We start from the raw sequence: 27,797 nt of genomic DNA, 5'->3' as shown, positions 1-27,797 counted from the left end.
AGGTGACTAAATATTCTTTTTACCCGCTGAGAGATAACCAGGCTGTACCAGGACCCTTTACTGTAGGAAGCAGCCCCTTGGACCTGCAGTGAGAGGGGCTGACTCTGGTCTGGGCTGCTGCGTCAACTGAGAGCTGCTAAAACCCCGCTGTTAGGTGGGAGACACATCTGGCATTGAGTCTTGGCTGTGCTTGCTGTGGTAAGTCACCACGTGGGTCACCCATCTTGGGGGCCCTCAGATCCTGTGGGTGTTTGAGCTGAGCAACAGCCTGCTTAGTGATATGTCAATTTTTTCCTGCCAGGAAAGTGTTGGAGCAGGTGCAATTTATTACTCTAGCTTGGTCTCCTGGTACTTGCCCTCGGTTGCTACTGTGTATGTTTTCTTTGTTCATTAAAACCTATTGATCTTGGGAAAGTTTGTGGGATTGATTTCAACTTGGTGTTTTTCAGGGAATTAGTAACATTTTTAGTAATAACACTCTCCTAAAGCATCCCTGAGAGAAAGGGTGATGATGTATTGAGGGAAGACAGAGTCTCTGCAACCAAGTTGCAGTTCTGCCCCAACTCCCAAGGTCCCCTTGCCCAGCCAAGCACTGCAGGGTCCTTCTGTGCCCTCCTGTGATGCCCAGGAGCTGTGTCTGGGCAGGGTCCAGCCGCATCTGCACTCCCTGCCCAGGAATGCCTTGGGGAGCAGAAGGCCATGCCTGGGGCCCCCAGGTTGACCAGGCACATCTTCCTAGTCTGTGGAAGAGGAGGGCTGTGGTGCCACCCTGATCACGCAGGATGATAGTGGGGTTAGCAGTGGCTCTGTGTGGCTGCTGGGCTCTGGTGGGAGGGAGAGACTCTGCACACCTTGGGCTCCATTGCTGATATCTCCCATGTTTGATATTGTGGTGCTGGCTGGAGATGGGAGTTTGATTTGATAAACCAACAGCAGAAGGAAATGAGTTGCAGTTTTGTGTAGCTGTTAAACAGTGTGCTTCAAAATAGGAAAAGGATTTCGTACACTTAAGATACCCAGTTAGCAAGGTGCAGCTCTTAGAGGAGAATGAAGCTTCGTAATTTTTGTAGATATTAGGGAAGTAGTCCCCAGTGCAACTGTTCCCTGTTGCTATACCCCATTGCACCACTCCTGCAGGAGAGATGAAAATGTTGTCAGGTGATTCCTCGTTTGGAAATGTAGTTGAACACGTGTGCCTCACACAAATTGTGCTATCACTGTGCACAGTGATGCTTAGGCATATTGCTGGTTCTGGAAGAGAGCTGAGTTTCAGGGACTGATTTAGGCAAGCACCAAATTTGTTAAGTTGAAACAAATAGACATGGAGGGAAGTGGATACTGTTAACAAGCAGCAGCTTTGAAACCTTCATGGTATTTGTTACCAAACTATCAGTAAGTGTGAATGCTTTGGACTAGTAAATGGGGGTTTTATTTTGTAAGTAATGGTGGTATCAATAAGAGGCTGTTCCTTGTCATCAGTCCCTTCCCTCCTTCAGTTCTATCTGCCTAGGACTCATTCTGGGAAGATGTGGTTTCATCATATGGGCTGCAATAGCAGGTAGAAGGTGCTCTGGCATCCTCTGGCCTCTCTCTCTGGGGTAACCATGCCTTCTCCCTCATTCATCTTCACTCTCCACCTGCCCACCAAGAGTGTGTTTTGCCTGGGAGAAGTGGGAGAGCCTGCTTGGCCTTCATCCTCTTTTTGGTCCTCAGCTGAAGTGCAGGAGGTTTTTGTAGCCATATGGCTTAGTTCTTCTAGTGAAGGGCTTGAGGATGGGGAAAGGAAAAGGCTCCATGCTATGCCATAGTAGTATCCCTTGACTGCCATCACAGGCACCACAGAAGTCATGAATAATTTTTGTATCATCCCATATTGCCAGTGCTTGGACTCACATCGCCGTGGTCACACTGGTATGCCTCCCATTGCTGTCTTATATTGGTTTGTCTCTTGACACAGACAGATGTGTCACAGATGGAAATTAGAATAAAGGTCAGTTGGAACCCCTCAACTGTTCTGAGTACAGAACTATGGAGCATTAAAGGTTCTGCAGTGACTGTAGCTGAAGCATGGGTTTGTTCAGCTGAACGCAAGTAAGTTACTTCTGGAGAAAGCCAAGCTTTGCACAGCTATGCATGGTTGAAGTCACAGTCATGATCATCTAAGTTATTGAGGGAAAAATCCCTCTCTGTGCTGCAGAGGACATGGCAGCACTGTTGTGATTGTTTGCATGTTTTACAGAAAGCATTAAGGAGAAAAGGTGTGATTTGCCATGCAGCTTTTCCTCTGCATGTTAAGGATTTACCCTCTCCATAGCTGAGGTCTGTGTACAACTATCACCTTTTTATACTGATTCCTAATGATGGATATTAATTTTCTTTTTGTAGAAGTCCAGTATAAAGATATAAATATAAAGAAGGAGAGGCTGATTTGTTTGCTTTCCTAAAGTGTGCTGGAGAACTGCCTGTGCTGGAGGCATTTGGGACATCATCTATTACACAGAGCCCTTCTGAGTGCACCCCGGTGTGAGACAGCCCCCTGCTTCCACTGTGCTTCTCCCCAACACCCTGTGTTTTATGTGAACAACCCAGATGGAAAATCAAAACTGAAAAAAGGTCCATTTTGTATGTCTTGTAGGACTGAGCTGAAATACTTCCAGTGTGCTCACTTCTTTTTCATTGAAGAGAAAAAGAGGATTTGTTTCTAATAGTTAAATTTTTGATTATCTGTGTGTCTACCGTAATACAGTAATTTGATATAGACATATAAATATGTACATTCTAATAAATATTCTTATTGAATAATATCAGCTGTCATTTCTTTAGATATGCCTACCAATAGAACATGTAAGACTTTTCTGTTTGGTCTGCTTTTCTCAGATGGAATGCTATTACTTCCTTGTATGTAGTGGCCACCAGGGGTCATCAGAATGCTTTTATTTTTATTAACGTCCCCTTTTCTTTAGAAGCAAATGTACACGTTGTATTTTCTGGAAACTTTGTTAACCTATCGCACAAAAGATCCAAAGTCTTTATGTTACCTGTTTAGCCAAAAATTCGTGCAGCTCTTTTCAGCTGAGCTTCTTGAAGAGGCAGCAGATAAGGAAAACAGGGTGAGCACAAGAGTGAGAAGCATGGCCATAAATACACTGATTACTGCATGCATTCTTCTCTTGATAATTTAACTGGTGATAAATACAGTAGAAGTAGACAACAATATGTTCCAGGCTGTGATGGTAGAGGCCTCTTGTTGCTTTCTGTATGAAATGGCAGTTTTAAGCAAGAGGCCAACAAAGCCATCGTTTTTTGTCTTTTGGATTTAATTTTGAGCAAAGGTTGATGAAAATTTAGTAAGTCTTCACAAATATTAAACACCAGAGTAGTCTTCTAGGGAATTCATATTCCTTATGTTTTTAAAGGAGAAAATAGGGCTTCTTAGGACCATGTTTCTAGGGTAAAATTTACAAGAGCCAATTTACAAGTAGAAGCCATTACAACTTGCTTTTATCTTTGGCTGCCAAAGTTCAGGAAACATTTAAGACTTCCAACATTTTTGTCAGGTGTCAGTGATAGTGCCTGTGTACTTCTCTGATAAATTCCAGTGTGGTCCACTGTACTTAAGAGGGTACTACAGCCAACAGTACAAAATGCAAATTGCATTTTACTTTTTGTTTCTGTCTACTTTTAATTGGTGCACTTGGTGAGAATTGTATCTTTCACGAAAGCATGTAATTTAGAAAATTCCCACAGAACTTACTAGTGTATGTGGAAAATGGTATTTCTTTCCTGGAATTTTCTTTCCTGGATCTGATAAACTCTCTAAAATGAAGTGTTTTGCGAATACTTAAAAAGTGCGTTTCATCCATCAATATCACAGTGCTGTATGAATGCAGTCTTTCTTAGATCCTCAGAAGTTTCTATTGAATGTTCTTATTGGTATTGTTACACATATGGATTGCTCTGTAAACAGAATTCTTTGATTTTAAAATACAAAATAGACCTTCTTAAATTTTCAAAAATTGAAAATCTGGAGGTTATATAATGATTTTTAGGAGATACTAGTGCATTTCCTCTTATACTCTGTCTTGCACGTACATTCCTATTGATTCTGACTGCACTTAAAATGAAAAGTGTATATCTGTGTGTGTCTTTTTTGACTTCCTCTGCAAAGCTGATCTAAATAGTGGTACCTGCTGCATTTAGCAGCATTTGGCTCTTTTTGAACTGAGTGGATGACGAACTAGGGAGCCTTTGTGTTGCCAGTTTCTGCTCACCTGGAAGGACTCTGGGTGGTTTGGAAGCAGAAACAAGCAGGATGTGGGTCATATTGCAGGTGCATTTCCTGTGATGCTGTCAGGGTCTGTCCTAGTGGACAGATGACCTGATGGTTCGTAGGAATGATCTCAGAGTGCAAAACACCAACACGGTACAAGGGGGGTTGCAGTGATAATCAAAACAAATGCAGTTTTATTTAAATAACTACAGCAAAAATGCGATAGAGGGATTAAGGGAGAGAAAAAGAGAGAGAGAGAGAGAGAGAGAGAGAGAGAGAGAGGGGATATAGCTACCAACGCAGAGACGAAGTCCTTTGGTGCAGTCCAGCCGAGGGTCCGCCTGCTGCGCTGGGGAGATCTCAAAGGCTCTAGCTAACTCAGAGGTTTTTATTACTGAAAATTGCGAGGGGGGGGAAACAGATACAATAGGGAACAGATGTAACAGGTAGTGTGTGTTCTCAGCAGTAAGTGAGCTTGATAGATGTAACAGGTAGTCTATGTTCTTAGCAGTAAGCGAGAGCCATTGTATTCTCGGTCCAGTGGTCACAATCTGCAGGCAAACATCTCGCTTCGGTCAGCTTGCCTCCCCACACACCTCCCCCGGGCTGGGGGTTTCAGTTCCAGTCCTTGGAAGGAGCAGAGGGGCCTGTTAGGAGTTTCATGTCTCAGTCCTTGGTGGAGAAGCTTCTTACATTTCAGTCTGTCTGTCACGGTGGTTGTAAAACAGGCAAGGGTCTTCTGTGGGAGACCACCTGAAACTCAGGAGAAGTCCAGCCAGGCCGAGAGGTGGGACAGCTTCCAGAGCTGCTATTGTTGCAAATGGGGCATGGTGCCCTCTTCTTAGCATACAGCAAACACACTTGTGTAAACAGTAGCTCAACACTGAGCTTTCAGGTCTCAGGGCCCGTGGCGTATGACTTTTCTCTTTCAGAGCCAGATATAGACGGGGGGGGTCTTCTCTTCAGTGGTCTCCCCAGGACGATCGTGAGGCAGATGAGGGAAAATTCAGACAGACTCTCACAGATGCCGTTACAATTTTTTCTGGTGGCAGTGAGAAAATGAAATTAATGGGTGCAGCTAACTCCCCATTTTCAGTGGTATACAGGGGATGACTATCAGGGGGCTTTTTTTTTGTCACTTGAACTATTCTGGATAGATCTGTGTGGAAATTTCAAAATCTTTAGTCTTGGATGTCTGCAGCTTATTTGGAAGTCTCCTGTGGAGATTTTGATGTCCTAGGAAAGTGGTGGCTTTATGTGAAGAACGGGCTCATAATGCAAAGCTTGAAGTCCAGCATTTTTGAGCTGCAAAGGAAAGCAAATGTTTGTAATGGATATCACAACATTTTCCTCAAAAGAAAGGTGATCTTTGTTCCATTTCATATTATCTCCTATATTCCATTATTGAGGAGACTGTTAACTTGGATTAGTCTTTCTGAAGGAAGTGAGGTAACTTTGTAAGGCCATAAGACAGACATATGATTTGATTTAGGAAGGATGTTGTGCCCCTGAGAAGATGCTTGTTTGACACAAAGGTCATATGTTGAGATGAGTTGTTAACATGCAGTTTTGTGCAGGCTTTTTAAGGAGCTCATTAAAATGATTTTGCTTCATTGCATCCATGATTTCATTGAAAGTATTAATTGTCTGAAAAGGGGAATTTTTACTGGAAAGAAAATGAAACTCTGTTTTCCATATGTCACATCCTTTACAAACGCTGCAGATTGGACATTGAATACTTGGAGACAATAGCAGTGTGACTGAGAAGTGCTCTGGAAATTCTAATGCCAGGATTAGCATAAAAAAAAGAGTAAAGTTAGTACTTGTAAATAAACTTTTTTTGTGTGTTCTTCTGTACACATCCCAATGCCTGCTCTTGGCATGTGATCAAAAAGAGAAGTAAATAAAATTGTATTGACCATCAAGTTAAGGAATTTTGACATTTACTAGAGGTTTATCAATCATTGCTAAATTAATTGTCCTTTTGAAATTAATTTAAGATTACTACTTTTTAAATTTCATCTGAGGATTAGAGAAGTGCAGATCTTACACTGGAAAGTGAACTGCACTGTCTCCACCTTTTGGCATAGTAAGACATTATATACGGTTGTTTGGACCAGTGGTAAAAAATTAGAACTCTCAAATCCAATGTTCTCTGTTTTCATCAAAGAAAACAGCTTCTGTCCACAAATGACTTATGCTCGTGTATAGAACTGTAGCAGACACTAGGTCAATATACAAAAAAGCTTTGTACGAAGAATACGAAAGTGAGTTGTTATCAGGTAAAAAATGGTGGTGGCTGCTCAAGAAGTGCTATTTTTATCTTTTTTTTGTACGAATTTTCTACTTTACAGATAGTGAGATGGTGCTGAATTGTGATTGCGGGATGTCTTTTAAATTAGTTTAAATCTCAAAACAAAAACTTCATGATTCTAATGATTTGGAAATCCCAGTAGATGAAAGGGGAGAATCTTTAGCTATATTGGTTTATGTGATATAGCCAAAGTACTATGTGTTATACACTTGCAATTTAAAAATGCGTGTCTTATACGTTCTGTAAGGATTTGGATAGTTGGGCTGTGCAGATGTAACATATGTAACAAACATGCTGCTTTTGAAGATCTTAAAAACATGTTTCACTTCTTTCAGATATTTAGAGAATTATTGAAGAAAAGCACTATGTTTGAGCACCTATTTACAAAAGAATTACTGAGCTCAGCTTTTTCTGAGCAAAAATTTTGAGGCCACAATAAGTTTCTTTCCAAAACTCAGGGACAGCACGGTGCTGCAAAGAACCTTACAATGCATTAGGTAATGTATGACTGTCTCCAAGCAGAAGAATTTGTTAACCTGAAGCTAATGTGGCAAATTAATTTTTGGTCATATCCTTTAAGGATCTGTTCAGCTATACTTGATTTATATGAACATTAACAAAAGATTTATGTTACAAAAAGTCAACCCACTTTTGAGTTAGAACAGCTTCATTTTGAACATCGAATATGATGTTAAGAGAGCACTGTTTGACAGAACCAGCTTTTAAACTCTGGAAATACAAGGATTTGACTGCTGTCTGCTTAGCTTGGGATTGATCCTGTGCTGCAGGTTTCTGCTGTGCTGTGCCTGGCATTACCATTGGCACAGTCCTGGAGCCTATATAAGTACATTTTGGTTTATTTATGGAACACTTTAAGTGGTTGTGTATTGTTGCACTTCAAGCCCTTGTTATTTGTAAAAATGTTTCCAGATGATGCTTTAAAAGATGAAGGTAGCAGGAAACACAAGAATGTTTACATCTTGCATTGATTTTAGTCTTGTTGGTCCATGAATAAGGTGGTTCAAGAGCTGATCTTCCCCATTCATACTGCTGTACGAGTTTGGCAGCATTACATTGCTATCAAAAGGCTTACTCAATCACACTAACAAGTAGGAGTTAGATTTAAGCATATGCTTAGGGTGCCATGGCTTCAGAGGGTTACTTGTTACATGTAGAGGGTGTTCTTTGATTAGGTTAATAAAATTCCAGATGCTAATTTGCTTGTGATGATGATCCCTGTGCCAGACTAATGTTTGATCCAAGATTAATTTTCCAAAAAGAAACCCATTTGACTTTGTGCGGTCACTGGGACTGTCCAGACTTGGAGTGCTGTTGATGCCTTCTCCAATGCACTGATTCTTCTATATTACATACCAAATGCAGGATAGCCCTTAATTAGTGTGGTGGCTTTGTTGAGAGCAGAAGTGAATTGGTTTAGGTCGACAGAGGATTAGCATCACTCACTTTATGATCAGCTTGTGCTTCACCATTGTCCTAGTACCTGGTGACAAGTCTGGGAGAGAGCTTTTGGGGGAGAAGCTTACAGCCGAGGAAGTGCTACAGGCTCTTTTTGTCTAGAGGCAGCTAGTGGTGTGCTGAATGCCAGAGGAGTGACAGCCATTCCTGCAATATATCCATGCAGGAAGGAGCCCACAGCTGCATTTGGGTGTGGGGCACTAGTCTGCCATCAGGGAGCTGAGCTGTGTGCTACTGAAATTGTGTTAGAGGCATGGCAGTGTGATCTGAGCAAGGCTGTAGCAGGAAGGAACAGAGACTTGGTCCAGTGCTCCAGATCTTGTGTGCGATGTGGAGAACTGAGCAGAACTCAACAAATTGCTGGTCATGGTACCAGCAAAAAGTAGTGATAGGAGCCATTAAGTGCCTATCAGAAGATGCACTCTTGTCCTACAGGCAGCTTTAAGAGCGACCTAAAAGAAATTGGAGGCTATTTAATTCCTTAGATTAATTAATATTTTAGAGAAACAGCAGCAACTGCCTCATAGTTGTTTTCTTTTATAGGGAATACTTTCTGGATTTTGGTTTCATGCAGGTGCAGACTCCCATGTAGTGATATTTATATATAACAGATTATATGGGAGTGGAATGGAGGCAAATGTAACTTTGGGAAGGGTGTGCAGGGGTAGACTATTTTCATGGAAACTTTGATGTGTGGTAGTGATGAAGTTGGTAAATGTGTATCATTACCATACCTTGCCACAGGTGGCCTGCTGTGCAGCTGGAGAGAAATTGCCTTGATAATGGTTACTGGTTGTGGGGGTAGATGTGAGGCTGTTGACCTCATTAGAACTGCCTCTAACTGGAACAAACAGAGTGCAGTCCCACTCTGCATGCTAGAAGTTTGTCATGAAATGACGGCAGAGATAAGGAGTTAGGCAAGAAGTCTGGGGTGTAAGGCATCTTAGCATATTTGTATTACACATGTGATTATTTTAATTTCATACTGAGGTTATTGGTAGCACCCATGAGGTTTATGTTTTGTATTTTTCACTTTTCTAACAGCTAGTTTGTAGTTCTTACTACAAACAGCTTACTAAGATAAAATAAAGGAAACACATTTTTTTTCCTAAGTACTAGAAAAAACCATAACTGGTGCAGTTGAGTGGGAGAGAAGGTTGGACACCAGAACTGGGATTGCAATCTGGGCACAGAGCAGGATAAAGTTCTGTTGGAGAGTTACTGAGCAAATGCTGAGAAATGAGAATAAAACTGTAGAGACTGTGTGCAGATTATCAAACATCTCTTTTAGGTGAGCGAGTGGCCAGTGGAGGTGAGCTGAATTTCTGGGGGAGTGCCAGAAAAGGCAACCCTTTTGTTGATGGAGAAAATTCTAATTATCCCAGTACAACTTTTGACAGTGGAAATGTTCAATGCCAGTATTAGCTCACTGCTGGAGAAGTTTTCTGGTAAATCTAATGGTTTGAGAGGAAGTGTCCTATAAAGAAGATGGAGAATTGGTTTGAGATTGCAAATGGTTTTGTACAGCAAAGGAGAAACTGCTGCTCTTCCCCAGGCCATTCCCACAATTGGTGCTCTTCCCACAATTGGTGGTGGGCTGGGAACCGGCTGTGGAGGTGCAGGAAGGCAAAGGACCCACGGTCACTTGTTTAAGGATGGGCTTGTGACACTTGTCACTGAAGTAACTTGATATTTTGCATTATATAAATAAAGCTGTACTGCAGTTAAACCACATAATTTTAATTTGATATTTTTCTTCTGTATCCCAAACAGATATAACCTATGCTTGTAACCTTTTCTGGGTAAGCTTGCACTTGAAAGGTTTCATCTGGCCCTGCTATTAATTGCTGTAGTGTTTTTGAACATACTAACAGTGTGCTGACTTATACCAGCTGAGAATATAGCCCTGTTTTCCTTCTGACAAATTGTGATAAGTTTCCATCATGGTTTTGTGAAGAAACAAAAACAGTAGTGCATAAGAATCAGAAAGCCATATTTAGGGGACAATACTATGATCCTCCAAAGGGCTGTTGTGATCTAGAAGTGGTTATTCTCTTGTTATTTAGGTATAACTAGCTTGGTATAGGTTTGGTCAGTGCTTCAGCTCAACGAAAGACCTACAGTTGAAAAACTGTTCAATGTATGAGACTAATGTGCGCTCAATTCCCTAGGGGCTTTCCACAAATTATTCTTAAGAAGAAAACATTTTTTTACTTCCATGGGTAATAAGTCCAACTGATTTGAATTTATTTTCTGAGTTTAATACTTTCCTACTTTGTTCTCAAATTTAAGCATAATTATTTTTTTACCATGTACTTGAATAGCTTTTTGTACCCTACGTTATCTGTATTAACATTGCAATTACTTAATCTTGTCAGGAAGTACTTACAATTGTGGTCATGGCCTCATTCAATGGGTAACTGAACAAAAAAATGAATACTTGGATCTGCAGCAAATTGATGTTTAAATCATAGTGTAAAGCACATAGATAAACATTTAGTATTTAATCATCTGTTAAAATGAAATGCATTTTCAATTCTCAGTTGCTTCATATCAAAATGAAAAGGTAATAAATGTCAAGATTTGATTTCCCATCCCCATCCCTCTTATAAACTGTGTTGGTAGCATCAGTTTTCTAGTGGCGGCATCTTCTTGGGAGCAAAAGGGTCACACTGGGCAGTTGATCAAAAGCTTCTGGTAACTGGATTTGAATGGTTAAAGTTTGTGCTGGATCTCAAAGGGGCTGCCCTTCTCTGCATTTTTATTTCATGACTTTCTGTTTCTCCTCCCTCCTCCCCAATTAGGAAACAATGTTTTAGAGGATATTTAAGGAATGATGGGAAGCTATACTTGCAGCATATTCTTTTAGAACATGGTTCTATTTGTGTTTTTCCTCTTTCTCTTTAGCAGGTAATCTAAGCAGAGGAAGAAAAGCAAGCTGCATACTTAAAATATTTAACATTTATGCTGGCTTTGTTTTGCTTGTTGTTGCTGTCATGATTATTTCACCTGGGAACGTTTAAATTTGGGAAGCTGATTTTCTAGTTCAGGAAAAGTAAAATATTCTATGACCAGTTCCCTGAAAGCCATTAGTATTTTCTGTCCCAAATATACTTCCAGAAACAAAGGTCATGTTTGTCTGCCCAAGTCTAAAGCATGTAGAAGATTACTCGATTACATAAAAACTATGGGATCTAAGTGTTTGCTCACATGGTGGTCATTACAGTGAAAGCTCTGTAACTAGAAGGTGCTGTAGATACCATGGTGAAACCGTTGTCTCATATCTTTCATTGTGTCTTTCTTCCTGCCATGATTTAAATTTTCTATATTGCGTGGGGTTTTTAAAATTTGATTATTTTAACCTTTAAGTTTGCATAAAAGACTAACAGTAACTCTTTTGTTTTGTAGGTGCTAAACCAAATGATCTTTAATTGGTAATATCACTGTTAAGAATGGATGGGGAGGAAAATAAGAAGAGGGATGATGTTGATGAGAATTTACAAGTTGAGTTGACAGAAGAATCCCCAAGAAATACTTCAGAAGAAAATGCTGGATGTGACTCTTCATCTCAACAGGAAACAAGGCTTACATCAGATGAAGTGTTCAGGGACCTTGAAAAGAAAGAAAAAGAGAATGGCACAAACAAAACAGCACTTTCAGAATCAACCAGTCTGGATGTTGTTGAAGCAGAGAAACCTGAAAATGTCTCCAGGAAAAGAAAGCTGAGTTCTTCAGAAGACATGAAAGATACTGGAAGGAAATTGCAAAAAGTTTTAGCTGGAGAATCATGTGGTACAATACCTGGAACTGTAAAAGAGGAAGGAGTCACCAGTGGTCCTGATAGTGACATATTTAATACAGATATCCTGTGCCTACGATATGATTTCAGATGTGCTGCTGATGATGCCATATTGAAAATTCAAAAGGAAAATAAACATTCACAAGACGTGTCAGCTGCTGTTTCTGATAAATTATATTCTTCAGAAGGAACCAGTGTTGTCTGTACAGGTGGAAACATAGACAAGCACCCTAAAGCCCAAATGAGTGATCAGTGTTTACCTTCCTGCTCTGATAAGGAAAAACATAAACAAGGAAGCCTCTCTAAACCATCTAAAGAGCAAACACATCCTCACTGTGGTTGCATAGGTGAGTGTAGTTCAACGTCACATATGCATGTTAAGCGAGATCGTGAGAAATCCAAGATATTTTCTTGTGATCTTTGTGGTTTTCAGAGTGCTGAAGAGAGTCTCCTAAATTCTCATTTCCTTGGCAAGACTCACCTTCGACGCCAAAATCTTGCTGCACGGGGAGGATTTGTACAGATATTGACAAAAAAATCCTTTAAAAACCAACAATCTACTGCAACCAAAGAGAGGAATGTCAGGGCAAAACCTGGGACCAATAAATTAAGGGCAAGAACTGTTGATGCAAAAGAATTAAGTATTTGCAGTGCACTGAAAGGCTCAAAAGTAAGCTTATCTAAACAAAATGATGGCAGCGAACTTGTTGAAATGATACCATCTTCAAATACTCCCACTGAAAAAACAGATACTATGACAGAAGAAACATCTCTTTCTTCTGGTACAGAAGGAAATGATAAAGTTCAAACTGAAAAACTAGGAATACCGGGACCATCAGAAAATATTTTGCAGAAAACAGAATCGCTTCCAACTACCAAAAAGCTACTTAACAGTTTACACAGGACAAGGAGATTTGATCAACTGAAACACAAAAGAAATGTTTTCTTGTTAAGGTCTTCATTTGGACAGAGTAGGTCATCTAGATTAAAAAGGCAGGTTAGAAGAAGATACAGATTGTTGGGGAATAGTAAGAGACCCAAATCTGAAACTCGGAGAGCACATGAAAAGCCTATCTCCAGCACACAGCTTAAACATGGTGAATCAAGCCCTGTGTCTCATACAGAATTAGAAACAGATGCTGAAAGTAATTGCAATACTGCTGCAGAAATACAAGATCTTACTGAATGTAAGCCAAATACCCCTTCTTCTAGCACTGCAGGTGCTAAAGATTCTGAAGTTAAACTTATTGCTGATGATGGTGCTCTTCACACTTGCCTGGATTGTGGTCATGTTTTTCATGACCGAGAAAGTTTGGAAACTCATATTGCAGAGCTTCATACAAAAAGGATCCAGTTTCATAGTCAGATGTGTAGCTATTCCTCTGGAGTCAGGGAAGATGTGAAGCAACACTGTCAGGAGAGTAAACACCAGATGGGTGGTTGTAGCTTTAATTGTCAGCTCTGTTCATTTACCAGCTTGAATGTGGACAGCCTTCAAAGCCACATGAGTGAAGTGCACAAAATGTCCCACAGTTGTCCAGCTTGCGTTCTTTTTTTTCAATTGGAAGAAGAGCTGATAAATCATCAAAAAAATGAGAAACACGGTGGTTCATTATTTCAGCAAGCTACTCCATTGAGTAACAGTGATCATACCTTGCAAGTGGTACCTTACAATGACTCAGTATCGAACAATAGCCAAAGACTTGCAAAGGAAATGGAAGTGTCAATGCAAGCAAAAATTCCAGACTCTTCCTTCATAAATCATAGAAATGAACTAAAGCATTCTGTTCTGAATAAAACCCAATTTCAATGTAAAAAGTGTTTTTATAAGACGAGATCTTCCACAGTTCTTACAAGGCACATAAAACTCCGACATGCACAAGAGTATCACTTCCTTTGCAAAGCATGTAATCTCTACTCACTGAGTAAGGAAGGAATGGAGAAACATATCAAAAGAAGCAAGCATCTTGAAAATGCCAGGAAAAACAACATTGGACTACGTTTTGAAGAATGTATTGTAAAGGTTTGCGTTGGTGTTGGCGGTATTAAATCAGTGGTGGATACTTCCATTGCTGGGAGTGGAAGTACAGAGTTGGATAAAGAAATTACAGATGTTTCATCCTCTTCTGTGGAAGACTTATCGAGAAATAAGGAATTTGTTCTACTTGAGCAAAGAATTGGTGAAAATGAATTGGTTTTAGCTGATGCATCCCGAGGAGGGAAGCCTAAAGGTACTATTTCTAGGACATGTACCCATTGTGGCCTTTTGGCCTCCAGTGTTACGAATTTGACTGTTCACATCAGGCGAAAGCACAGTCATCAGTACAGCTATTTGTGTAAGGTTTGCAATTACTACACTGTCACCAAAGGAGATATGGAACGTCACTGTGCAACCAAAAAACACAAAAGCCGTGTTGAAATAGAAGGATGTGGAAAACAGAACTCTGAGATCATTGTTAGCCCTGAAGGAGGTAATTTTGAATCCATGAGCAAGAAGATTAACAGCTCCATGACTGCCTTGCCTGAACATGTTGAGGATGGTGGCCAGTCAGATTTGGAAAATTCTGTCTTAGACAATCAGGAAGTTGAGCGAGGAGATGTTGAGTTAAAAGCCACAAGTGCCAGTAAGCTGCCAGATATTCAGCCTGGAAGGAATCCATTGAATATAAACCAACATGTGTTGCTGGAACCAGCAAGGGTTGCTCAAGACTGTGACCCAAGCTTCCAGAGGAGAGCCATGGGTGCAAACGACAACAAGTGTGTACACTGCAGCTTCATTGCTCATTCTGCTGCTTCTTTAGAGCTGCACGTGAAGCGAAAACATACAAAACAATTTGAATTCTACTGCATGGCTTGTGACTACTATGCTGTTACTCGCAGAGAGATGATAAGGCATGCAGCAACAGAGAAACACAAAATTAGAAGAGAATCTTATGTTTGTTCTTCTTCTGGGGAGGAAGCAAATGCAGCAAATACCACTAATGAAGGCGCTGCTTTGCCTCAAGAGGAGCACCACCACAGTGCAGGAGAATCAAAATTTAATTTAGATGAAACAAAGTGTGCCAGTGATGCATCAGAAGGTGATCATATGAATAAAAGCTTTACTGAGTGTACTGCCTTAAATAAAAATACATCTTCAGGAATTTCTAAAGATGTCAATTCCCAAGATGCAGTAGGACATGAACTTGATAAGGAGTCTGCAAATGGAGGAGAAAACCCTTATTGTGAAGGATTCCAGCAAACTCCTCAGAAAGATAAAGTTGTTGAACTTGTCAAGGAAGTATCAGTTAAAGAAACAGGTACTTGTGAAGTGCAGAAGAGTAAGCATGGTCAGGAGCTGCTCAACTCAGATGATTATTGCACTGCAGAAAATCAAAATAGATCAAGCCACACAAACTGCAACTCAGAAAAAGGTGTGGAGAGCTTGGAAGAAAGTAGTGAAAACCCAGAAGCAGAATGTAGAGACAAAGACAGTCTCACAAAAAAATCACTGAAGAAAAATATCCCACTTATGCTAAGTCTTCCAGAAACAAGTAGTGCAGTAGAGCAATCAAATTTTACTGGAAACACTGGAGAAGCAGTACAAAATAGACATAGTTTAGATGGTGACAGAAGTTTCAGAGAGGATCCTACTGGGGAGGAGGAAGAAGCCCTTATGGAAGCACAACGTGAAGCTGAAGTAACTATAAATAACAATGTTTGGGAGGCAGATGGCTCAACAGCTGAGGGCACGCAAGAAAGTAGTAATGAGGCTTTAGGAACAGTTATCAGTGCTGATGATAAAGGAAAGGCAACGCAAAATGCTGGCAAGTTTGATTCTTCTATAGTGAGGTTAAAAAGTCATCAAGATGGGGAGGCCACTGACCATTCTGCAGAAGGACAGATGTCAGGGGCAGTGAAAGCTAGTGAGCTCACAGTGACAGCAGACACTTCAACAAGTGGTGGGAAAAAGAAGAAGTCAGAAGGAATTTCCCTTGGGGAATCGACACGTATTCGCTGCGATGACTGTGGTTTTCTAGCAGATGGTTTGAGCGGACTAAATGTTCACATAGCCATGAAACATCCTTCAAAAGAAAAGCATTTTCATTGCTTACTCTGTGGAAAATCATTTTACACAGAAAGCAACCTTCACCAGCACTTGGCCAGTGCTGGGCACATGCGAAATGAGCAGGCGAGCGTGGAGGAGCTGCCTGAAGGAGGCGCAACCTTTAAGTGTTTGAAGTGCACGGAGCCATTCGATTCCGAGCAAAGCTTGTTTCTCCACATCAAAGAGCAACATGAAGAGCTGCTGCGGGAAGTCAATAAATACATTGTTGAAGACACTGAGCAGATAAACAGGGAGAGGGAAGAGAACCAAGGCAATGTCTGCAAGTATTGTGGGAAGATGTGTAGAAGTAGCAATTCCATGGCCTTCCTAGCTCACATCCGTACCCACACAGGTATGGAAACACTGTCATTGCAATTGGTCTCTTTCAAACAGTGAATTATACCATTGGTCTTTTTCTGCTTGTTAAGCCCTTTTATATTTCTTAGGAACTGGCATTTTTATCGCCTGATAAGCCCCTGATGAAATTCAAAGTTATCTAAAAGGGTATGAAAATACAGTGATCAAAGGGCAGAAAATGTAAGAACATTTCAAGTACAGCCACCCTTCTGCTTTTTGTTTCATATAGAGAGATTTTCTTCCTTTTAATCTAAATTGTAACCATTCATTGGTTCTTATATAATGAAGCAGTGGTGGTTTGAGAGATTAGTTAGCTGTTCTTTCTAACTTTCTCTTCTGTGCAATTGTTTAGTATCCAAATAGTTTATTTCATTTCAATCAAGTGATACTTTCAGCATTTCAGCATTACATATTACTTCAGAATAGATATTTGATATTACATCACTCCTAAATAAATACCAATAAGAAACAACAAGAGGTTTTGGTAGAAATAAGTTATAGCGGTTGGAATTGGTCAGCCTTTTTGGAAGGTGGTATGCAGTGCTGATGTGTTGCACAGGGGTGTAGCATCTGATTTAGTTTCTGTGCTGATCACACTTTAAATTCATTTTTATGTTTAATTTTAAGTGGAAAATTTAAAAACATTTCTGTAGAAAAATGCATAAGCTGCAGTTCTAAATTTATGTAAAAATTCACTGCGATGTTTCTATAAACCTGCCATACATTCTTTATTTTAAATAGACAGCTTTTCTAAATCACTGAGCTCTGCTTAGACAAGTGGTGTCTCCATGGTTGAATTTATGAGTGGATTTGAATAATAAATTCACATTTCAATGAACATATTTTCATTAAAACTGTAAGGTTTATTTTACTGTACTTTTAAATAATGGCTTATTATGGAAGCTATAGTTTAAATTCATGCAGTATTTGAAACTTAGTGCATGGTTACAAGGAAGAGAACAAAAAGGTAACAAAAAGAAGCATAAAAGAATGGTAATTCCTGGCATAATCCTAAAATAGTTTTGTAAGTTTTTTTTATGAAAAGGCAAGGGCGTGACTGGACAACAAATCCTAAAAATTAATCTTGGGGAACAGAGACATTGTATTTCAAACCTTTCAAAGTATTTTACTGTAACTGCTGCATTCATGTATACCAATAACTCACATACTTAATACTTTCAGCATTACTTCTGTCCTGTCAATAGCGTAGTTATCTGTATTGCTTCTGCTAATATCCAACTTGGAATGCAGTGTTAAGTCTTCAGAGGGATGCTCATGTTCACATGGTCAGAACAGCTGTATAAGCCCTTAATATGCCCTCTTACGGCAGATAAAACTGAATAAAACTAAGGGGGAGGATGCTAATGGAGCTCTCTTTAGAATTCTTTATGCAACTGTCTGGTCAAGACATGTTGCTTATAATTGATGTGTCCATTACTTGAATTCTCTTGTAATTATAGTCAATAAGTCTTGTAAATGTGTTAAAGCTCACTAAAAGCATACAAATTCAAGAACAGAGTAAGGCTAATAATTTAAAATAATCAATGTAGGCATTTCAGCACTTAATTTCCCTTGTGTGTTGATAGCTGATCATTCTTAATCCATTAAGATTTATTTAGTCGTTTACAATGCAAAATAGGTTTGCACTGGTCACTTGTGCCATTTGAAAATGTCCACCAGGTTAAGTGCAGAATGTAGTCCATTAGTCTTCCTTGACTATATGTATTAATTGCATTTAAAATCAAGTTAATGTGGATGTGAAAGTGAGGTAACTATCAATATATGACAAAGCAACCCTACTTACATAAGTTACATCATTGATTGTAACATTTAGTAAAAGTTAGTGTACTTTTTACCATCTTGTGTGTAGGTCTTATCATGGAGTATATTTTTACTGTGCTTTTGGATAGCACTAAATATGCAAAGCAAAGTGAAAGAATACATTTAATTTTGCAAGTCATTTTTTGTTGCAGAAGTATAGAAGGGTTACAGAACAGAGTTTTATCTGTCCTCTTTCTCATTGCAACTTTAAATGAAATGGTTTTCTTATGCTTTGCTTATTCACATAAATAGTAGTGTGGAGACTTTTATTAATACTTAATGGCAAGAAGGCTTTCTCTTCCAATCTGTATTTTCCTGTTTGTGGTTCTCTTCTTATACAACCTTTTCTTCCCAACTGTATCACAGTGGATGCAGTTTAATAACAAACAAATATGTTTAGGTGATTGGCAGCAGTGGCAGAAGGTAATGACCTGCTGCACCAACTGTGTGTAACATTGGTGAGGCAAAGTCCACCATTTCTAGTTTCTGACCTATCCCAGGGTAACAACAGGTGCATAAAAGCACAGCCACACATTTTCCCATTTATTATTCTGATTATATGCTTTTAAAAAAGTCTTTCATTAGCATCTGGATGTGCATAAATAGGTTTATATACATGTGTATGTATGTGTAACCATCACCAACTCCTTTCCTTTTTTTTAATTGAGCAATCAGTGATGATTTGAGGTGGTGGAGGGAAGGGAAGGGAAAGTTGCATAAAGATACAACTAATAATTTCCATTAATAGAAAAATACTGTTTCAAAATACCATTTAATAATGTAGGAGATTTTCACATTGCAAATGAAAGGAAAGCATTGCTGTAGAGGACCTAGCAAGTAAATCCATCACATGTTGACAAGTGAAAATGAGGAAGTGTAAAGAAAAATAAAAGGAGTAGTAGAGGTGGAAGACTTTTTAGTTTGCAATTGATGCAGGTCCCATAAACTTAATTAACAATCAACATCTGAGGAAAAATCACCTGCAACTGCATCATCTATGTTTCTTTTCTCATCAGATTTCTCAGTTAGTGGCAGTTGTGCACAATGCAAATATGCTGTATTACTCCCCATGTCCTAATCCTAGGAGGAAATGGGATGATGACATTTCGTGTGGTTCTGCTCCCTTTGTATTGGGCCTGAGCTAAGAGCACAGCAATGCCTGCAGATGCAGGTCGTGTTGCCTTTGGCAGGCCTAAAGCTGCAACAGTGAATTTTTTCTTAAAGCTTTGGGTCTTTATTGTCCTAATGTAAAGCAAGGATTATGGACTCAGTTCTTTTTTTATGAAACAGTAGAATGGTTTTTGTCTGTCGGACCTGAACTCTTAAATTTAGTCTTATTTTCAGTTTGGTGTGGTGGTGTTAGTTTTTGTTTGTTTTGTTGTTATTGTTCTGTTTTGTTTTTGTATATTGTTGGTTGGTTTGTGTTCCCCCAATTGTTAAGAGCCTTATTGTTTCCTGCTACCATCAGAAAATGTACATTTGTTTTCCATGCCATAACTCGTGGGTAAAGTAGTTTGGTGCATGTTTTGGATTTTTTTGGCTATTTTTTTGAATAATTTGGTTGGAAAGATGATATAGTGAAAGCAGTGACATTTTCCTCTTTTTTTTCTGAGAACTTAAAGCCGAATGTGAATCCAGTAGTATCACAGTTTAAAACAGCGTAAGAGAAGCATTGAAGTTGGTGATAAATATGGCTAAGAAATGGTTAAATGTTTTACATTGCTTCAGACAGCTTTATGACAAATACAATTTTTTTTTACCATTAATTTAAACCACAGTCTAGTGTCTTTATTTTTAGTATAAAATTTTGGGTTGTTCCATCCAAGAACATACTGGAACAAATTTGGCACCAGCAACCTGAAAGGGAGATACGCTGCTTTTGTTTCAGGTGATAAGTACCGACTGGAGCCTGCCAGCACTTGAATTTTCATGGAGTTTAAATGGAGATGTTAACAGATATTCTGCTCTGGATCTGAGAAAAAAATAATCAAAAGCCCTCAAGGCCTCAGTGATTTTTGGATGAGAGCAGTCAACAGAATAATACATTTCTGTATTGTCAGCACACTGTAGTCACGATTGGTCTGAACTCGAGTTCTTCACAAAGGAGTCATGTAAATGGAAAACAGCAAAGGTCTTGTATGGAAGCCCTGTGGGACACCTGCAGCAACAGAATGAGGAACGAATTTACAATTTAATCAGTAGGAGAGAAACTAAGGGAACATAGGATAGAATCCACATGGTATTAGAATTCTGTGAGAAAAAAGATCAGTATAAACACCACTTGGTTTAAAGAAAAATCATCTTCACCTGTGACCTTGTTGTTGTTAATTGTCCAGCTAAAGATCACAAGTTAAAGCATCAACTTTTAGTGGTCTTTTAATGCAAAGATAAGGTTTTATTTTTTATTTGCCCTGGTCTCTTTGTAGAATGCAATGTTGATTTGAAATGTCACCAAATTAATGATTAATTCAGTTTTATCAGGATCATTTAAATAAACTGGGGTTTTTTTCAGTGTGATGGATAGAATGTGATTGCTGTGAGCTGCAGTCTGAACCTGCTTTTGACATTTAAACATATAAAGCTGACTAGATATAACCATTGAGGTGCTAAATATATTTTACATCTACTTCCAACAGTAGAAATGGAAGTATTAAGAGATCTGGCTTCATTGTCATTGAACTGTGAAATATTCAACCTTGTCTGCCTGTGCTTAGTACTGTTGACTTTTTTATTTCAGTTAGAAGATTAAAATTAAATGCTTCATTTTTCGTTAGCTTTTGAGAATTAAATTGAAATTTAAGACTCTAAATTTTTTTACTAAGATCCTCAATTTCACCAGTAGATTCTTGGAGGATGTTCTATTTTCAAGGGCAAAGTAAAAAGGTTCATTGATCAAGTATGATATAGTGCAACATTTTTCTTATCAGAGCTCTTTATGTATATTTATTAAAGATCACATATTTCATATTATGCTTAACTGTATTGGAACAAGTACTTCACAAAACATATACTAAACATAATATGGAGACTCTTTGACCATATTGTACTTACTTTTAACTGCAATTCTCTGATTTTGATTTATTGATTTAAGGATTTAGTGGTCAGAAAATGGGAAGGTGCTTCTAGAATGATGTTGCTGCGTAATAACCTGGGGACTGACATGTGCCAAATTTAACTACGGCAGTAAAAAAGACAGTTTTTCCATCTTGAGAGATGATCACTGTTAATTAAGATAGACAAATGGATAGACAAATAATTTCACTTTTTGCTGAACTGATGTGGTACAAGAAATAGGTTGATACTTTTTCCTTGGAGAAATAATTTCAGAGTTCTTTGGTCTGCAGCAGACATTTAATATTAAAGTTTGTTCTTGAAATAAATAATAGCCAAAATGTCAATACTTCTGGTTTGCAGAATAATCATAAATTCTTGACCATAAAACAGTCATAAAGGCATAATATTTTATCCACTGTATATTCATACATTGCATGCCATTACAATAGCTAGGTGATGAATCATTTGCTGTGTGTGACAGAACAAATCTGAAATACCAATGCTAATGTGAAATCTATTCAAAGTTGGAAGACTTGTAATATTATTTTACTTTAAAAATATTTGCTAAAAAAAAAAGAGGATGTTTTGCAGTTTAAACTGATACCAGTCCACTTTAAGACCATTACCTGAGTTTCAGCATCTGGCCATTGGGAAGGACATAGAACAACTTTTGCCATCTTTTTGAAACCTCATCTACCTAGAGTATTTTCTGCTCATTTTAATGTATTTTGTGGATTTTAATGACAAGAAAAAGACCAGATTTAAAGTTAAGAGGGTATTTTCTGTGATCTTGAACTTGAGGAAACTTTAATGAGTAATGTATAGAATATACTGTCTGTGTCCTGGGAGTTATAAATTTATGTACAAGACACTTTTTTATTAGGCAAAAGTCTCAAACAGGTTAAATGTGGGATAGGTTTTCAAAAGGTTATTTTTCCTCAGGAATTTTTATTTCTTTAACCATGGGTGATATTTTATTCTAATTCAACTCATATCTTATGCTAAATTTTACTTAGGATCAAAGCCATTCAAGTGCAAGATATGCCACTTTGCAACAGCTCAGCTTGGAGATGCCAGAAACCATGTCAAGAGGCACCTTGGGATGAGGGAATACAAGTGTCATGTCTGTGGGTGAGTAAATTGAAACAGTCTCCACCATGGTTAACCAGGAGAAGAGCACAGAATATGCATTGTTTCAGAATTGAAAACTGTGATGTGAGCAAGAGTGGCTAAAATTATGCATGCATATCCTCCTTTCCATTGTTATGGTAAATTCCTTAAATACAGTTATGACATTCTTTTCCCACTTCTAATCCTGCACTGAAGATGAGCAATTTTATGGGCTACAAGGTCAATTTGAACCTGTAATCTGTAAATTGACTAAATTATAGGATGTTCATTCACATTGCCAGGGAGAACTGTAAATTCCATTTAAAGACATAAAAAATATATAATATAGACTTTACTGTGTGGGGTTTTTTCTTTTGCTATACTGTTATAATTTTAGTACCATTAACAGATTTCGGGACTCCATTAGGGTTTTCATTCTTTATGAAAACAAAACAGAAGACAGATTTTTCAAACAAACGGATCTAAAATATTGCAGGCATAAGACTTTTAAAATAAATTGAAGTCTTTTATGTGTTCTTGTGTTCCTGTTTGTTACCCAAAAAAATCTTGTTTTTCTTCTAACAATCGTTACTTCCTTAGAAGGATCGTTCATAATGTTTAATTGTCCTTCAAATGTGTTGCATTTAATAGGAGGCATTGAGACTCCTTAATGCAAAACTAATTAATTTAGCAGAAATGTTTAAAAGGTTTTAAAATGCCATGGCATATATGGTACATCATAGGACATTCAAAGTTGGATTTTAATACCCTAGTTCTGATTAAAAATATATTTTAATGTTATTATGCTGAAGAAATTAACTAATATATGCATCATATAAAAACATTTTACGCAAACCTATGTAACCTGCTATAGCAGTCTTATGGCTAATGTGTAGAAGAGCGCGGGTTCAATTAGATGGTGCTGTGCACACATGCATGGTGTGGTGTGATGTTGGGGATAATATTCAGCAGGAGGAGGTTTTTCAGCCTTAGTGTACCAATCTGCTGCAGGACAAAGTGAGTTGCACATTTTAGAGGACAAGTGAATCTTCAGCTGAAGATGCAGCCGAGTGATTTTCACTGATTCATCTCTCTGTTTTTCTAATAATTTTGCATGTGGCATTGTGAGATGCTTTGGATGAGTTTACTCACTTACGAAAATTAATTGCTGACCTCTTGAAATAAGAAATAAAAATGTATGAGCCTAATTCTTAAGTCCACTATATATCAGTAGTAGGATAACTTGTGCTACTCCTTATTTTGAAGCATAGTTAAAATGAATGTTGTAGGGTATTTTATATTGTTTAAAAATCTTATTTGCTGTCTCTGCTGTATCAATTGCCAAGAATTTGGCATGGAAGATAGTTAAAAACTACAGATCCACAGAAGTGTTTGGCAAAGGCTAAACTCTCTTCCTTAGAAGTTGTCCTTGACATTGGTTGTTTGTTCAATTGCCTTTTAACTTAAACTGAAAAATCATAATATTTTTTTAAATATTTCATAGTGAGAGGAAAAGTAAAAAAAAAATCAAACCAGCAAATACAGTATCTTTTACAAAAAAAGAATAGAATGAAAATTATTAAGATTTGGCATAGTGCCTCATTTTTTCAAAAACTCATTCTATCACTTCAGGATTGACATGTCTGACAGAACCTGTCTCAGAAATTGCACAACTCTCGGCTGGGATTCACAATAGTTATGGAAGAGAGAGAGCAAAAGATGTATGAATGATTTAAACTTTGGATTGAAATGGTAGTCACTTTCCTAAGCTGATTGCTTTCTCTATGTTGCTGACATGTCATACCTGGTAGCCAGGCAGGTACTTATTTTCCATTTTTGTGTATTGTTAATTTGCATCAACAACATGGAGCTGTGCTATTTAGATATGGCAAAACAATCAGTAAGAGACATACACCACAATACCCCATGCTTGCAAAAATCTTATTTATATCCGTGTTTAAATAATCATCACATTTCACTTAATGTGCACCAAAAATGTATTTTAACAATCATATACTAGCACTGATTTATTTGGAAAAGCCATTTTTGCACTCTAGCTAACAGTCCTGAAGAATTGATTGGGATGTGAAGAAGGAATGAGCAGAGCAGTTTGAGCCATAGTCCATATAATGAATATACCATCTTATGTGTGGAAGAGGAGAAAAAAGTGTTAATAACCTGTGCTGTATTTGTGCTCTTTTAATTGAAAGGACTGGGTAGCTTGTTGGTTAAAAAAATAAAGTAGCAACATAAAAAAGGATAAAATTGCTAGGATTGGCTATCGGATTAGTGGCACTATAGAGCATTGGTACATTAACACCACTGACAATGTCAATTCATTATCATTGATGGCTAAATAATCTTAGAAATGCTCAGTGGACCTATTAGTTCCTGAACATAAGCAGCTCATGCTGCATTTCTTCATTAGCTTTAATTGCTATAAATTTTACCTTTTTAAAAATCATGCTTTAAAAGGTGAAGTGATCTTTCAGGAACATTAACTCTGTAATTTTGTCACAAACAGAAGGTCCTGCACTATGTTTTCTTTTCTACAGTAGTTAATATTCTATCCTCTGACTTTTAGATTCTCAGTAATAAGCCCTCTGCTAGTTGTGAGGATAAATTGTGTTTCAAAAGCTTTTGAATCTGCTTGGGCACTTTTTAAAGGTGAAATGTCAGTGCAACATCATGGTGTGGTCTCAAAATACCACGTTTTTTTAAGACAAATTATTTCAAAATTTTGATCTTAAAAAAAAGGCAAAAGAAAAAAAAAGCAAAAAGTGTATTTTTGGTGTTGTTTTAGGAAGGTTTTGCTGCGTCTCAATTTTCCAAATGATCCTCATATTTACATGCTAGAAAGTACACAATATATAATTCAGCTAGTTGTTGAAAAAGGCAGTAATTTTGCTGTGTTGTTTTATTTTTTTTTAATTGAAGTTCAGGGTTTGTTTTTCTTCAGCTGCATAGCAGAAACTACGTGACACAGAAGTTGGACACCGCTAATGTTTTAACATTTGGAATAAACCGTCTGCTACTCATTGCCTTATCGCAGATGTGTGTTAATTGTTTTCTTTTCCATACCCATGGCTGTAAAATATATCCCATTATTTCAGGGGAAATGTCTATTTTCTGTGTGACTTTCTCTCATTTTTGAAGGTCTGACTCTGAAATTGGCTGATATTCTAGGTTAGGCGAACAAATCTTGGTTGCCCAGCATTTAAAATTTTTGTTTCATTTGCCTGCTGAAATGCTGTGAGAGGCTTATCATGCACTTTTCAAATTTTATCCCTTAGGTAGGATATGAAAAATGCATTGTTCTTCAATTGAGATTTTGAACAGAATTTATAGGCAATGTTTGATTTAAAAATATGTTTATTATTCCTTTGCCTTTTTCTTGCCTTTGCTTTTAGAAACAGAAATTTGGGGTATGTAGTTACATGTTTCAAGTAAGAGTGGCTGCTTCCTTCTTTTTTTTTTCTCTCTCCTTTATGACCACTTAAAAATCGATTGAAGAAGATGAGTATAAGGTAGGTTTGGATTGTTAGGAAAATGTTCAATATTTAAAATGTGCACGTAAACATTTTTTGCTACATTCCTACAGTTTGAAAGGCCAATTTTAGCAATGCCTTTTTTATGTTTATTACACATATAGTATTTTAATGTATAGTAGTCAAGTGTTTTGAGAACAAAAGTAAGCCTTTTTAGACACAAAGAAATTTGGAGAGGGGTCAAAAAGATGATTTTTCCCCTGTATTTTGCTGGAGTAGTTATGTTTTGAAGTTTTTTGATGTGGTGTTTTGGTTTTTTGTTGTTTGTTTTTGTTGTTTTGCTTGTTTGGGGTATTTTGCTTTGTTTTGGTCTTTTGTTGGCTGGAGGTATTAATCTGTATTTAGTTCCTGCTCCTTAATTCTCTATTTGCTTTGAAACTCTTTTTCTCAATTAATTCTGGAGATAACGTAGGATGTTCTGATAAATATTTTGCTAAATTCACTTATTTCTTAAAGCCTCAAATAAATAAGATTTGGGGACAGTTATAATCTCCCAAGCATGGAAATAACCTCACTTCTGCTTCTGTTGTTAATATTAGGAGTCATTCAGAGATTTGTATAACATTCAGTATTTTAATGACACTGGTTGCTTGGAGAATGTCTAACAAAGCTACTCACCTATATTGAGCATAGTGACTAATAGATCTTTGTTCTTGATAGATAAGGATGTGCTTTGACCAGCTGCATAAAAAAAAAAAAAGGCTCCACTCCTGTTTGTTGTTTCTGAAAAATCTTCTAGATTTTCAGATTTTTTTAACTGATTACTATTAATACAGGCTACTTTTAGTGAAAAGCTGCTCTTAAGATTGCCTTTAGCAAGCAAAAAAGACTTATTCGTAAATTTATTGGTAGGAGCAGGAAAAACATTATCTTTTCAAGGATGCCTTAACGTACTGTAATGTAAATTAATTATTTATACTTGTGCAGTTTGGTAAATCTTAAACAGAAAGTTGCTACTCTAGTAAAACTATTTTTGTGTGGTATTACCTAGTTTTTGTGCATTAGAAGGGATCTCTGTGTAGATGATTATAATGTCACTTTCTGACCTTTGCAGCTTGAATAATTGTAAATCATTGCTTCATAACGTGTCAGAGAATGTCTGTACTAGGGAATTAAATGGCAGAATATAATAGACCAAATTATTGCCTGTCATGTTTTCAACAACACAGTTAGTATTTGAGTTACACTTAATCATTACGTGCATTAGCAACTTCATTGGAATCCAGCTTCAGGCTGAGCATGAAATACATTACATTATTTAAACCTCTAATGGTAGAAGTCATTTATTTGTGTTGAAGTGTACAACATGCAGAGTTTCATAAAGCAAGGAACACTTGAGAGCTTAATTTATCCAAATCAAAGTCTAAATGCAGATAAACACAAGTGGCAAAAATTAGTAATTTTTATAGTCTGGAAATATTTAAAAATACATGGTTGTGGGTAATTGTAGGCAGCAGGAATAAATTAAAATCACTATTTTTAGTCAGCTCTGAGAATTAAAACTTTTATATCTAAATAATCAAATGCATCATGAAATTGCATTTTTGAACGAACAATTAATTATACACATCATGTCTACAGATGTGTCCAAACAAAAAATATATGTTTGGTGCAGCTGTTTAGATCAGAGATAATTGCATGTGAAGTGACTGTTCCAGATCCAGCTATTCTTAGTTTCTCTATCTGCATTTTGCCATTTGGTCCTATCATATACTTGTGTCCACATTTACTTTAGTAAAGAAAAATGAGGTGAACCTACATAACAGCTTTCCAAACTTGCATATGGTTTAAAAAAAATTAACAAGAAAATGATAGAAAAATATATGAAATTAAGTAACATATGTGTTATGTGATCTTGCCATTTTTTGTTCAGCTGTCTTATAATTTTGTTAGATTTGCCAACCTGACCTTCGGTACCTAGTCCCTCTTTTTACTATTTAAGAAAACTCCTTGAAGTGGAA

The 27,797-nt window shown here is 37.6% G+C and overlaps 1 protein-coding gene across 1 annotated transcript in view; it reads left to right on the top strand.

The window, feature by feature from the left end:
- ZNF407 (zinc finger protein 407) overlaps positions 1 to 27,797 on the top strand; it is a 335,549-nt gene that overhangs the window by 15,546 nt on the left and 292,206 nt on the right. Inside the window, exons 2-3 of the mRNA XM_058805216.1 lie at positions 11,469 to 16,298; positions 22,195 to 22,309. Coding sequence (XP_058661199.1) covers positions 11,513 to 16,298; positions 22,195 to 22,309 — 4,901 coding nt within the window. The 5' untranslated portion in view covers positions 11,469 to 11,512. The remainder of the gene's footprint in view (positions 1 to 11,468; positions 16,299 to 22,194; positions 22,310 to 27,797) is intronic.

The sequence above is a fragment of the Ammospiza caudacuta genome, chromosome 1 (assembly GCF_027887145.1).
Source record: "Ammospiza caudacuta isolate bAmmCau1 chromosome 1, bAmmCau1.pri, whole genome shotgun sequence".
In the NCBI taxonomy this organism is placed as follows: Eukaryota; Metazoa; Chordata; class Aves; order Passeriformes; family Passerellidae; genus Ammospiza; species Ammospiza caudacuta.
This window is presented reverse-complemented; position numbering and strand designations above follow the sequence as displayed.